The 13,688-nt window shown below is 32.0% G+C and overlaps 1 protein-coding gene across 1 annotated transcript in view; it reads left to right on the top strand.

Annotated features, from left to right (window-relative positions):
* PLEKHH2 (pleckstrin homology, MyTH4 and FERM domain containing H2) overlaps positions 1–12,480 on the top strand; it is a 53,231-nt gene extending 40,751 nt beyond the window's left edge. Inside the window, exons 19-30 of the mRNA XM_015813092.1 lie at positions 844–956; positions 1,137–1,316; positions 2,088–2,185; positions 3,262–3,439; positions 4,412–4,567; positions 4,995–5,092; positions 6,054–6,195; positions 7,661–7,806; positions 8,560–8,689; positions 9,745–9,831; positions 11,008–11,145; positions 11,966–12,480. Coding sequence (XP_015668578.1) covers positions 844–956; positions 1,137–1,316; positions 2,088–2,185; positions 3,262–3,439; positions 4,412–4,567; positions 4,995–5,092; positions 6,054–6,195; positions 7,661–7,806; positions 8,560–8,689; positions 9,745–9,831; positions 11,008–11,145; positions 11,966–12,136 — 1,637 coding nt within the window. The 3' untranslated portion in view covers positions 12,137–12,480. The remainder of the gene's footprint in view (positions 1–843; positions 957–1,136; positions 1,317–2,087; positions 2,186–3,261; positions 3,440–4,411; positions 4,568–4,994; positions 5,093–6,053; positions 6,196–7,660; positions 7,807–8,559; positions 8,690–9,744; positions 9,832–11,007; positions 11,146–11,965) is intronic.
* The last annotated feature ends 1,208 nt before the right edge of the window (positions 12,481–13,688 follow it).

The raw sequence follows: 13,688 nt of genomic DNA, 5'->3' as shown, positions 1-13,688 counted from the left end.
TCAGTAGCATTGTGATATTTACTAGACAGGAGTGCAGCAGCAGCATATTAACATTTTCAGTAAAAGTGATATATTGCTCCCTGGAACTTTAAAGTAGTGCATATTGAAGTTTTATCCACTTGCAATTGAAGTAAGCATATATGTTTTTGTGGGCAGTGCTCATTTGCAAGAAATAACATATAAAGTATTAAACAATGTTGTGATGAAATAATATGACAAAAAACATGGAAATTGATTTTGTGTGCTTCAGAATAGTCTATTGATATAATGCTGGACTATAAGTATTTTCATAAAAATACACATATATGCTAGAGTTTATGCACATACTTGTGTAATACATAAGCATGTTATCATAGCCCAAGTAATTTGTTATTTTTTAATTCAGTTCTTCATAATCGATAGCTGGTTACTGTTGGTGATCTGGAATATATGTGGTTCCAGTTTTTTAAAAAATGGTCATTATTCCATGAAATTGCAAATCATTCTCTCACACAAAATCTTGCCTAAACTCTTGCAAGATTCCAGGGCAAATCCCTAAAATCTTGTGATATTTCTTGATTTCAATATGTATTTATGTATAAATTATTTTGGTGTACTGTTGAAGGAGATCAGCTTCTCTAAAGCATATATAGCATTGATGTAGAGAAAATCCAGTTTCCTGTATAAGGCAATTGTGTCAATAGGATCAACCAAAATGACATTATTTAATTTAAGACTTTGCAAAGTTTTGCCCCAGAATACTTTATTAGGTCAATCTACTATTACTATTACTTTTACTTACGACTTTTAAGTAGTACATGGGTATGTGTGGTAATTTGTTTGGGCTCCCTTTTTAATTTCCAGCTTCTCAGATCTGGAGGCATCCCACTCTTTGTCATAGCAAAGATGGAATTACTTCTCCTCTTACAACCCTTCCATCAGAGGCTCTGCAAACAGAAGCTATAAAATTATTCAAGGTAACCATGATGCAACTTTTCCTTTTCAATAATAACTTTTTCAGAATTTTTCCCTTAAAATATCCTGTTGAAATATTCAGTCATTTAATCATAGTAACTCGTGATGAAATCAGAGTTGATGTAGCACTTTGAAACTTAAAATACACAACTGAAGTTCATTTGTGTTATGCTTTTTTCTAGACATGCCAGTTGTTTATTAATGCTGCTGTGGATTCTCCTGCTATTGACTATCATGTGTCTTTGGCCCAAAGTGCATTGCAAGTCTGTCTCACACATCCAGAGCTTCAGAATGAAATCTGTTGTCAGTTGATAAAACAAACAAGAAGACGACAGCCGCCAAATCAAATAGGACCAGTTCAGGTGCTAAGCATATTATAGCAAATATCTGTCACTCCTGCACTCAGAATGGATGGTATAGTTTTTTTTAATAGAAGTGGGTGCTATCATATTAGAACCCTAAAAAAATTGCAATAAAATGTGATAAAAATAGTCTATTTTTACTCTCTTAATTTTATCACTTCACTTAAATAACAATTAACCTTGATTCATCTCCAAAGACATTTCATTCCAGATAATTCCTTAATGTTACTTTCCTTTCCAGTTGTTATATACTGTTTTCTGTATTATCTGTCATTAAGCTAGAGTATAGAAAAGCTATGAAACAGCAAAATGAACTGAGCATAAATGTACTGTGTGAATGCAATACTGCCATTTAAAAATTCTTTTGACTGAGTCTTGGTTATATTAATTCAACTTATATTACATTCATTTGAAGTATGTAATTACACTAGAAAATTTGTGATGAATTATACTATTATATAATATGTAACAAATAGTTTTGGATTGTTAAACCAACTGACAAAACAAATATGTATTATATTTCTAATACTAGATTTGGGAGTTTATCTGAGTTTTATGGGAGTTTTCCCTTTCCCCTTTCTACTGTAGTCTCCTGTCTATTGTCTGATTTGTTTATCTTCGCTCTAATCTTACAAAAGTATACACAAAACTAATGTCTTTAAACTGGATTCTCAGTGGTTTGGTGTCTATTATTTTCATAGGCTTTGCTTGAAGACAATTTGATCCTGGGAGAAACTTGAGACAATGATTCTGCTTTTCTTTCTTGATTAGGCCTGGCAGCTTTTAGCACTCTGTGTTGGACTCTTCCTCCCACAGCACCCATTCCTTTGGTTTATCAAACTTCATTTGAACAAGAATGCAGATTCCAGGTATATCTTATGAAGAATAGTGTCACTGAAATCTAAAAATTGCTTTTTATTATTGAAACATTGAAATAGAATGTAACACAGAAACAAAACATTATCACATATAATAATTTAATTATTATTGTGACCTCAGTGAAATAACCTTGAATGCTGTCACCAGCATTCTTTTTTGGGGGGATTTAAAATCCAACTGGGGCTCCAAATTGGAAACTTAATAGGCTTGTTGAGGTAGGACCAGCTTATGGCTAAGGCTAAGAAGGCACTAGCCTAAGGTACGGAAGCTAAAGGCCCCCCAGTGCTGCCTCCTCTTCCAAAAACAAAGACTAATTTAAACATGAAAATCTTTGCATTGGCAGGTAGCACCATCAGTCATTGTGGCCCAGGGGTGCCATATACCCTTGAGCTGGTACAGCTTTTAAATTACTGTTTTGCATTTCACATATATATTTCACAGCTCTGTTTTAAGAGATTAGGAAAGGTATAAAATATTTAATAATATATACCTTGAAAATTTAAATACTAGAATGAAATTTGGCTGCCTTTTTCTTAATACCATTCTCTGTTAAAAGAGAGGAGACACTCAGTAAATGGTTAATCCATAGTTCACAAGAAAGATGGAGTCATTCCATTCATGTTTTGATTCAGGCTATGAACCAATAGATTTCCCAGTTTAGCTGTACCTTTTGCCCTGTCTTGTAGCCTTTATGTTATTCTTTAGTTTGAACCACACATTTCTAAAAATAAATTTATTCTGACTTTTTAATTCGTAATAAAACTTTATCTCAATTCTCATTTTTTCTGCTTCAGTCTGGCTTTAAAAAAATATATACTTGTTCTCATTGCTTCAGCAAGCAGACAACTTAAAAGATAGCTTGCAAACAAAAACCCCAGTTCTTCAGCACATTTGCAAAGTACTTATGGAGGGTGTCCTTATGCCAGTCTGGAACTCTGTATATCAAATCTAAATTCATGTATATAATTGACAGATCTGTACTATGACATATTAAACACTTTTAAACATTAACATTTGACATCAGTTTTAAAATATGAAGCCATAAAGACTTGCTTTGTGTTTACAGGACTGAATTTGGAAAATATGCAATTTACTGTCAACGATGTGTAGAAAGAACACAACAGAATGGTGACAGAGAAGCCAGACCATCAAGAATGGAAATTCTTTCAACACTTCTAAGAAATCCCTACCATCACTCCTTGCCTTTTAGCATTCCAGTACATTTCACGAATGGCATATACCAGGTAAAATTAAGCATAAAATAATGTAACATTATAATGGGAAGGTAAAATTACAAATGCCACAGATATTTAAAGATTTCAAGGATTAATTGTCTCCTTATTAATAAATAGATAATTTTCAATTGAATACATGTTTGTGTGTGCACATTTTTATTCATTTGACCAGATAAAATGAATATAAATTTTAATTAGAAAAACAATTTGCAGCAATTTATAATAAATGATTCATACTGGCTTTGGTCTTATGTGCATTTGTTTTATGGTATTGAAGGTTTCTGAATGTCACATTGGAGGCTAGTGTGGTCTTCAGAAGACATAATGATGATTATGTGTGGTGCTTGTAATAGACATAATTTCTTTCTTCTGAAGCTTCCACTCAGAGCACTGGTGATTTCATCTAACAAGAGAAATCCATTGCAACCAAGCAAGTACAACAAGGAGCAAATATAGTGTATATCTACAGGGAGAAGAGAGTGTTCACAGGCTCCATAATATATCTTTCAGTTATTGTAGACTCAAAATCTTATTCATTGATGCATTGTCTATGGTAATGGGAGAGAGAGGGAGAGGGAGAGGGAGAGAGAGAGAGAGAGAGAGAGAGAGAGAGAGAGAGAGAGAGAGAGAGAGAGAGAGAGAGAGAGAGAGAGAGAGAGATGCTGGATCAGGTTAAATATATCTGCTTAATAATATGGAAAACGTAATTCTAGGACTCAGCTGGTGCTATTTTGGAAAAGATGTCTCTTTGATTGTACCCATATTTTTATTTTTACACTTTGTATAATTCTCCTTAGGTCTATATTTATATTTTCTGTATGATTTGGATCCATAGATGTCCATCTTAGGTGGTAGAACATCCTTGAAGCCAGTCCTCTACATGTTACTTTCACGCTTTCAGCATGATAGTTGTTACTTTAAAATCTAATATTCAAGTCTGGTGCAAAATTAATTGATGTAAAATTTATGTGGTCTGCACAGGTTGTTGGGTTTGATGCTTCTACCACGGTTGAAGAATTTTTGAACACACTTAATCAGGATACAGGAATGAGAAAACCTACGCAATCAGGATTTGCTCTATATACTGATGATCCTTCCGGCAAGGATATTGAACATTGTCTTCAAGGAAACATCAAGGTGAGCAACTATTTTAATGATAAAATATATGTTATTTACAGATAAGAGAATTAAGATTGGAACTATAGTTTAATGTGTTAATTTTTTTCTTGATGCAAACAAAATAAAGTAGTTTAATAAATATGAAGATTTTTGTATTGTTCTGTTAAATTTTGTTCATAGTTTTCATAAAGTATTAAATATAATTTGAAAAGACTATCTGTAAAAATGTTCAGTGCTTTCAGTCTAATATGAGTGTAATACTCTGTCATAGCTGATTTGCATGACATTGTTAAGGGCCAGTAAAACAATTCCCCCTTGTTCTTACTTTATTCCAAAAAGATGTTTAGGCAAATATCCTTTCAACACAATAAAAGAATTTTTAACCAAAATGTACAATATGGGGCAACTTATGGAATAAACATTTTCTTCATGGCTTTCCTTCTAGATCTGTGACATTATTTCTAGATGGGAGCAAGCCTCTAAAGAGCAGCATCCAGGAAAATGTGAAGGGACAAGAACAGTTAGGCTTACTTACAAAAATAGGTATAAAATAATGAATTTCTATCTATCTTCTATCACTATAAAACTTTGCACTTTAGAATAGAATACCTTGTTTTCTGCATGAAGCTAGTTTTTAAGATTCTTGTCTGCTTAACTGCCTTTGATCAGGCTTTCAGCAATATATAGTAGTTATTAAAATGTTAAAGGATGCACGTTGAAAGTGCATTATACTTCTGATCTCTTATCTCTTTTTCTCTTTGAAAAACTAGAAGGAAAGAAACAGGGCGGGGTATAAATATAATAAAATTCAAATAAAATTCAAAAAAAAGGTCAAAAGATCTAGGAAGATCCACCAGAATCCTCCTTTCTTAACTTGCATATCTCCTAATAAGAATGTGCAAAAATTCAGAAAGAGGAAACTAAAGGTACCATCTTAATTGGATTCCATCGGAGAAGGTCATTTCCACATTGAAACCATAGTAGTACACCAAGGAGATAGTAGTACACCAAGGAGAACCAAAGAGAAACTGGTTCTCTTGTCTACAATCTTCTGGTCTTGTGTTCTGAGAAAGGAGATTTCCTGCTGAACATGGAAATTCAGATTATTATCGTAACCTTGTTTTGGTTGCCTTTTTTTATCTCCTAGCCTTATTTCTTGTGATTTTGTCACTGCATGGCTACCTTATATTTTCTTTTCCTATAAAAGTTTTATAATACTGACATTTAGCTAGAGCCTGTGTGAATATCACATTAAAAAAATATTTCTTTCATTGCATTGTGCCACTGTAGTCTTAAAATTTATCTCTTTTGATATTTCTACATAGGGCATAATTTTCCATGAATTTAGTTTAAAAATGATCAGACTTCTTTTTAGTAGTCTTTAAAATGTGTATTACTAGAACTGACTTTATATATATTTCAGTACCTTATAATTTATTCCCTGCACATACTGCACATACTATGTGATTATCAGCATTTAACATATCACTGTTTTCTTTCACAGGCTCTATTTTTCAGTACAAATCCGGGGAGAGACAGAAAGAGAAAAGCTACTGTTAATGTATCAGACAAATGATCAAATTATAAATGGGTTCTTCCCTGTAAATAAAGATCTGGCACTAGAATTGGCAGCACTTCTGGCCCAGGTAATTATGTTTGTGATTTTCCAGTTGTCTGCCTTTAATGTAGATTTCTTTTATGATATAAAGCATAGATAAATCAGTTACTCTTATGTTCTGAAATGTTAGGCTATATGCATGGAATAATTCTTTTTTTTCTCTGAACCAAAGCCTTATCAGATTGGTGAAAATCAACATTTTATTTTCTGGTAATAGCCAAACTGTGAAAGTAAAACAGTGATGTTGGTGAATTGATCCTGAAATATCTTTCCAAATGACAGGTTTTAATGTTAATGCTAAGCAACATTTTCCAAATTTGCTACCAGTAATAAAGGTTGTCCAGTCCCATATTATGTATAGGAGGATTTAATATTTTTTTGTTTTTTATTATTATAATTTATATGCTACTCCATTTCTAGAGAATAAAATTGAAACCTTGCTTTTTATAAAATATGCTTTATGTATATTTTTTGTTAACTTAGTTTTTAATGTTTAGGGAATGTGTCAATTCTAGCAAAGATGAGAGGTATACATTAGAAAATTATCTTAGGCAAACAAAAAGAAAAAAGGTTATGAAATGGGAAGGTCAGTTTGATAAGGAAAATAAGCTCCTTTTTATTATTTTACGGAGTGCTTGAGTAGTCTATGGGGAGCACTAAACTCTTTAGGCTGTTTTCAACAAACAAGAGAAAAAAATGACATTTTTCAAATAGCAAAATACTGTGATTAGGAAGAAAAAGTATTTTCCACAGAATACTTTTAATGCAGAAACATTAACATGCCATAAATTAATTTTCTGTGATGCACTTGAATATCATTTAATATGATAAAATATATCAGTGCCTTTTGAAATAAGGGAAATGACTTAAAAACAGACATAATTTGCCTTGAAAGGAAGTTTTTCTTTCATAAATAACTGGAGTGGTAGAGATGATTCAGACTGAACATTGGTATGAATAGAAGTGTGTTTCAGTCCATATCCAGACCAGTATCTCTTGACTGCTGATAGTGATTGAACTATATGGTCATGATACAAATGGCCCAGCAGTGTTTCTCTATGGATATGCAATATGTCCACATGTAGTGATCCATATGACAAATTCAATGTTTGTTGGGTTTGAAAGCAATATTCTGTCTTATATAGTCCAAGAGCAGAAGAATATTGTAGTGCCTTCATCTGAGTTTAATTCTGCATGAAGAAAATGATGGCTGCTGTTCACACACACAACACAACCATACCACAAACACCAAATGTTTATAGTTAATTCTACTAGCACTGATAATTTCTGCATCTAAAACTTTCAGCTTCTAAAAATAAGTCATGGAGTTTGCAACAATTATATTTATTAGGATTATTTAAAAGATTACTGAGAACATACACATTACATTATGGACATTAGATTGTAGGTGCTTAAGTATGCTGAGGTACTAAGATGCTTTTGTAATCACTTTTTTCATTCACTATTTTTTTCTTATGTTGCTTATCTACAAGGTGGAAATAGGAGATTTTGAAAGACCTTTCTCAACTCCAGCAGGTCAAGTAACTTCCCTGTCAAAATCTAATCAAAGTTTAAAACAAGTTATAGAGAAATTTTACCCCAAAAGATACAGAGATAATTGTTCAGAAGAACAGTTAAGGTATGTTATATTTTTTTTAAAGTTGCAAATAGAACTACATAAAGATCCCGTTAAATGTTGCAGTAATTTTTATTTCTTAGACAGAGACTAGACAAGTTGGATCAATTATTTTAACACACAAATTAAATATACATGATTGTTTTTATATTTAATATTGTTTCATTTTTTATATTTATTATGGTAATTAATTATTGTAGTAGTTGCCTGAAATCTCAGAATATAGGATAGTAAAAGAAATAATGTTGTGCATCCAAACATAACATACCTTGTAAACTGGAAGAGTACTGTATATGTGACTATCTGTTCCATTTTCTCATCATACAGAGATTTTTTTCATTTCTGTTGCCAGTAGGCTGGAAATTATCTCATACCATAATCACATTAACTAAATCCAAAATTAAAAAAGTTACAGAACAATGCTACCTCATCATATATAGATATATATACAGTGCTTTTTTTGTAAGAAAAAAGGGCCAGAACTCTGTTCTGGTGCATTCTATGACAAAAAAAGCACTGTATGTATGTGGATGGATGGATGGATGGATGGATGGATGGATGGATAGATAGATAGATAGATAGATAGATAGATAGATAGATAGATAGATAGATAGATAGATAGATAGATAGATAGATAGATGTGTGTATATATATATATAGTGCTTCATTTCATAACAGTTAAATAATTTAAATAATAATTCATTTATATCATAATGTTTTATTTTGGATTTTCCCCCTGATACTTCATGTTAAAAGACAGCTTTACCAGAGATTATCAACCAAATGGATGGCTCTTCGTGGGCATACTGCTATAGATTGTGTGCGCATTTATCTTGCTGTGGTACGGAAGTGGCCTCTCTTTGGTGCCAAGCTGTTTGCAGCAAAAGTAAGAAAAATATTTTTCATTTTCTTCTTTACCAAAAAAAATATCTTTGCCTATACACTGTTTCTTGCACTTTATACCCTTGCCATTAAAATAATTAAAGCATTTAGTAATTAATATCTTATGTGGGTTTTATAAATGTATTGAATGGAGCAGGAAATATTCAACTGGTAAGGATCATGATCATAGTATCACATAATAAGTTGGTTCAAACTACAGAAGTCATTTAAGTCAACATTTTAATCAATTCAAGAATGGCTATCTACATTTGAAAACCTCCATTGAGGGTGAGGCCATCATTATTCTAGGTAAACTATTTAATTGCAAAATTCAATCTAACCAGTGTAGAGTACAATTGCCCCCATGATCTTCTAATGCAGCCCAGTGATATAAACAAAACTGATTACGGTACATCCTGCCTTATCTGCCCAATTCTCCAGTTTTCTTAGCAAGGTTTTCAGAAGTGGTTTGCCATTTCTTCCTTCCTACGCTAAGAGAGAATGACTGGCTGAATATCACCCAGTTAGCTTTGTACCTAAGGTGGGACAGGAAGCCAGTCTCCCAGTTTCTGGCATACTTCTAAATCACTACACCACACTGGCTCTCTTACCTGCACTATATAAATTATATATATAATAATACATTGTTATGATTAGACTAGAACATAAAATGTCAAGAACCTAATTGAGCATAATAGAATACTCCAAATGCAGGAAAATCTGATTATCATAAGAGCAGAGTTGGAATAAGCCATTGAGGTTACTGAGGCAAGAATCCAAATTTGAGCATTCGTGACAAGTCATTATCTAGACTCTGCCTGAATACATCCAATAAAGGGGAACCCACCGCATCTCTGTACTATTGTTTGTGTTTCCAGAGGAAACACCAGTATACTTTTGTTGCTTACCTTCAGGTAGTTTCTTTTTATGAAATAATTCATTATTTCAGTTATTAATTAAAAGTGTAGAACAGTTCATTATTGTATATAATATGATAACTCCAGCTAAGTATGTACCGTGTGTATATTTATTTTGTTGTTGTTGTTCGTTTGATTTTAGCTTTTGACAGTATCCACACCAGAGAGCACATTGATATGGCTTGCTGTTTCTGAAAATGGTATTAACATTCTTGAATACAACTCCATGGTAATGAGAAAAAAGTTTGATAACTTTATAAATAAATGAACGGTATATACCTGTAAAGGTTATTTACACTATTAGATCAGCTTATATAAAATCAGAATTCAACACACTTATAACCTGTGTGCTAAAGAAAGTATCCTGTACAATTGGTTGTCATTGATTTAGCTTCTCACTATTAGAAAATTTTCCTGAAAAGTTGCTTTTTAACTAGTACTAATATGGCAATTATAATTTTTAATATAAAGGAGGAGGTATATTCAGAATTGCAATATTGTTATCAGTCTTTTGAGGTAGACTAGACAAGGAAACCTAATAAATGAATGCTAATATATACAGTATTACAATATGACCACTCACTCCCTTTACCCTACAGAGAACTCAGGGTTAAGTCTGAGATGTTTTCTCAAATTATATTTTGGCTTTGGACTAAGATTGTTCGTATCTAACCATTGTTTTCCTATGGCTCTTCCTCCTATTCTTCAAGGTTATCGTCACACCCCATTACAAAAGATTATTTCTAAAAAGTATATCTTAGACCATAATGTCAAATGCTCGTTCTAAAAAATAAGTCTCATTGGAATGGATCCAGATTTAACCATACTTAATATAGATCAATTAAAATCAAAAGGGCTGAATTTAGTTAGATATTGTCCCTCTGCTTTCATAGGATATTCCTGTAGTATGATTAAGTCAGGATCCAATCCACTGGTACAGTGGTGGGATTCAGCCAGTTCGCACCAGTTCGGCAGAACCGGTAGCTAATTTTTTGTTGCCCAGGCCCAGAATGGACTTCCAGAAGCAGCATCCACACAGAGAACTGGTTGTTCACATATTTGAATCTCATCACTTCACTGGTACATATATTTCAATAAACATTATGATTATGATTATATGCCGGTTTATCTATAAGCGTATTCTGTGTTTATGTGTGATAGGTATAATATGCAATAAGCATGTTGCAGAGTATTTTGGTTGAATTGATTCTGTGTTGGTCACTTTAGTAAAAATGTTTAGAATGCAGTCCTGACAGATTATTACTGAAATGAAACATTCCCTTATAATCATTCTAAAAGCTATATAATTTCAAAGCCATGTCTATTAAAATAAATAGAAATTATTTTCCCTCTTTATTTCTTTTCCCTCTCTTGCATGGAACATCATTTCTATTGGACTTTTAAGAGGTTAATACTGACATATTTATATAAGAACCTAGTGACTTTTGGAGGTTATCAAGAAGACTTTATGTTGGTGGTAAATAACATGAGTACAGAAGAGAAGCATACTGAAAAACTCTTGTTTACATTTGCCAAACCAAAGGTTAGTATATTAACCAAAATTGTTTACCAGCTTTAAATGACATTGCATATGTAGAACAAACGTAGACATCTAACACCCATAGAAATCTCCCTGCTTAATTGACTTTTAAGTTTTGTTTTTCAAAATGCTTTTCATCTAACATGTAAGATTGGCATGGTTCAAAATAAACCATTTTTATCTTCAAGAACGTCTCTAGTTTCCAGATGAGTCTCATAGATATTTAGATGGCTGAAACTAATCCTTTGCTTAAACCTAAACAAAATATAAAGGTAAGTGGAAGGGTTGTAAAAAGCATGCAGGAAGCACTAGGACTGGCCTTTTATTAGATGTGTATTTTGTGATAGGCTACAATCATTATGACAGCAATATATACAGTAAAATGAGAAAAGATAGAATCAAGAATGTTTAGAAAAATATCCTCAGTCAGATTCTGAGTTGTCTTCTCCCTCACAGTATTTATTGTAAAAATCTTTTTGACCTATAACAGTGTTGCCTGATCTTTATTGAACTATCATTTTCAAAATGCTAGAAGCATGTTTTCCAAATAGGTGAAGGCATTTCCAACAAGAAGAGTTAATGCTGTTTCTGTAGCTAGTTACATCATCTGGTACAAAGGCACCATATCCTCTCTTTTATATCCTTTGATTGATGGACACACTTTGACAACAATATTATTAATGAATTGGAGAAAGCTTTGAATTGGAACTTTAAGACACTCTACTTTTTGCCCCCAGTTCAGTATAGTCCAATTAAACAATAAAGGTCTATTAAAGGTGTTCTCAATGTATCATTATTATTAACTGCATGCATTTTATTTCAGATCCTTGAGATTACTCTACTTATTGCCAGCTATATTAACAATTTTCATCAACAGAAGAAGACAGTTCATGAATTTTCTGCTCCACAATCAAGAAATCCAAAATCTAATGATATAGAATGTCATTCATTTTTACTGCAAAACAGACCAACCAAAGGACCTACTTTATTATGAAAAGTTCAAATATCTATGAATAGTTATGCTAAATATACAGTATGTCACTTATATTAGGTTATTATTTTGAAAGAGCAGTCTGTTGTAAATTAGAAATTAACAATATCTATTGCACGTTTATTCTTCTACCAAGCTTGGGACTCTCAGATGTGAACTGTAAAAATTCAGATGACCCCTAGATGACAGTAAAAATATAGAAGAATGATCCTTTCTGCCTTGGCAGCTATTTGGATTTTTGCATCCTAGAAGTAGTAGTCCTAGCTGAAAGCTGTGGTATGCAAGAAATTGTATTTTTCTTCATAACTATTAGAATATACAAAGTACAAAATAATATATATATAGTATATGGTAATCCAAATAGAATTATTCTGAATAAACACTGTGAATTGGGTAACAAAAAATAATCAGAAGTTGGAGAAATAATAAAGGAAACATTGGAGAAATAATAATAATCTTTCAATACAAAGATTCATACAAGACCTCTGTTTTCCTCCTTTTCTTTTAAATTCTTTCTTTTTTTTTTTCTAAATCACTCCTAGATTTAGAACTTTTAAAAAATGTGACTGCATCCACATATCATACTAAACCATCTCTTGTTTAAATATGACAGAATTCTTGGAATGAATATAATAATTATAATTCTTTAACCAGGTCATAGTTTGTTTCTTCTCATTTAACTGCACATTTACTAGATGTGTGTTGTTAGGTTAGAAATTTGGCAAGGCAGAAAACATATTAGGAATAACCTAGATTGCGGGAAGCTTTCCATGACTCATCATTATAATGATTAAGCCAACAGCAAATAGTTGTTTCAAACTGTAATTTACTTCTTTAAAACAAGTTAATGGTTTATTCACTGATCCTATTTGCATATCACTTTAAGCTAAAAACAAATAATTATAGCTTGGAATGATATGTGAATATAGTATGCATACAATAACTCATTTAGGGTGAAAGAGTGCTCCGTCATGAAGATGTATGCTTTTAGTCTTAATTGATCTAGACATAACCTTCTGTAAACTATTTATTAAGAAAACTGTTTAGCATTTAAATACCTGATAAAACTTCATAAAAAATCTTATTATTTCATTTTGGTACATTCAAACACATCTCTTTCCACCATTTTTTCCTTCTGTTCTCCTTTATTGGCTTGCAACTCTCAGGATAGAAGTTTTGCTTTAGGGACAATATCTGTTGTCAGTACTGTAAAATACTATTTAATTGTTATGCCTGCAAATTAACATAATGTTATATCATTTAGTGATGAACATACATGTATAAATGTAGTTTTAGTTTTGTTTAAACAATGTTGCTCATAAATTAATTCTAATTGAATTTATAAGCAATACTGTTTAAACAAAAGACAACTCTGTCTGAGTAGTTTAATATTAGTTAACAGTACAGGACTACTTGTACAATTATTAACAGTTTAAATCAGCAATACGCAATTCTTAAGACACACAGGATCCATTTTGCTTTTTTCTGAATGCAAAAAAGTACACTTTGAATTCAAGATAACTGATACAAAAATCAATTCTTTATTACCATTTCC

This window comes from Protobothrops mucrosquamatus, unplaced genomic scaffold, assembly GCF_001527695.2.
Source record: "Protobothrops mucrosquamatus isolate PMUCROS unplaced genomic scaffold, P.Mucros_1.0 scaffold134, whole genome shotgun sequence".
In the NCBI taxonomy this organism is placed as follows: domain Eukaryota; kingdom Metazoa; phylum Chordata; class Lepidosauria; order Squamata; family Viperidae; genus Protobothrops; species Protobothrops mucrosquamatus.
This window is presented reverse-complemented; position numbering and strand designations above follow the sequence as displayed.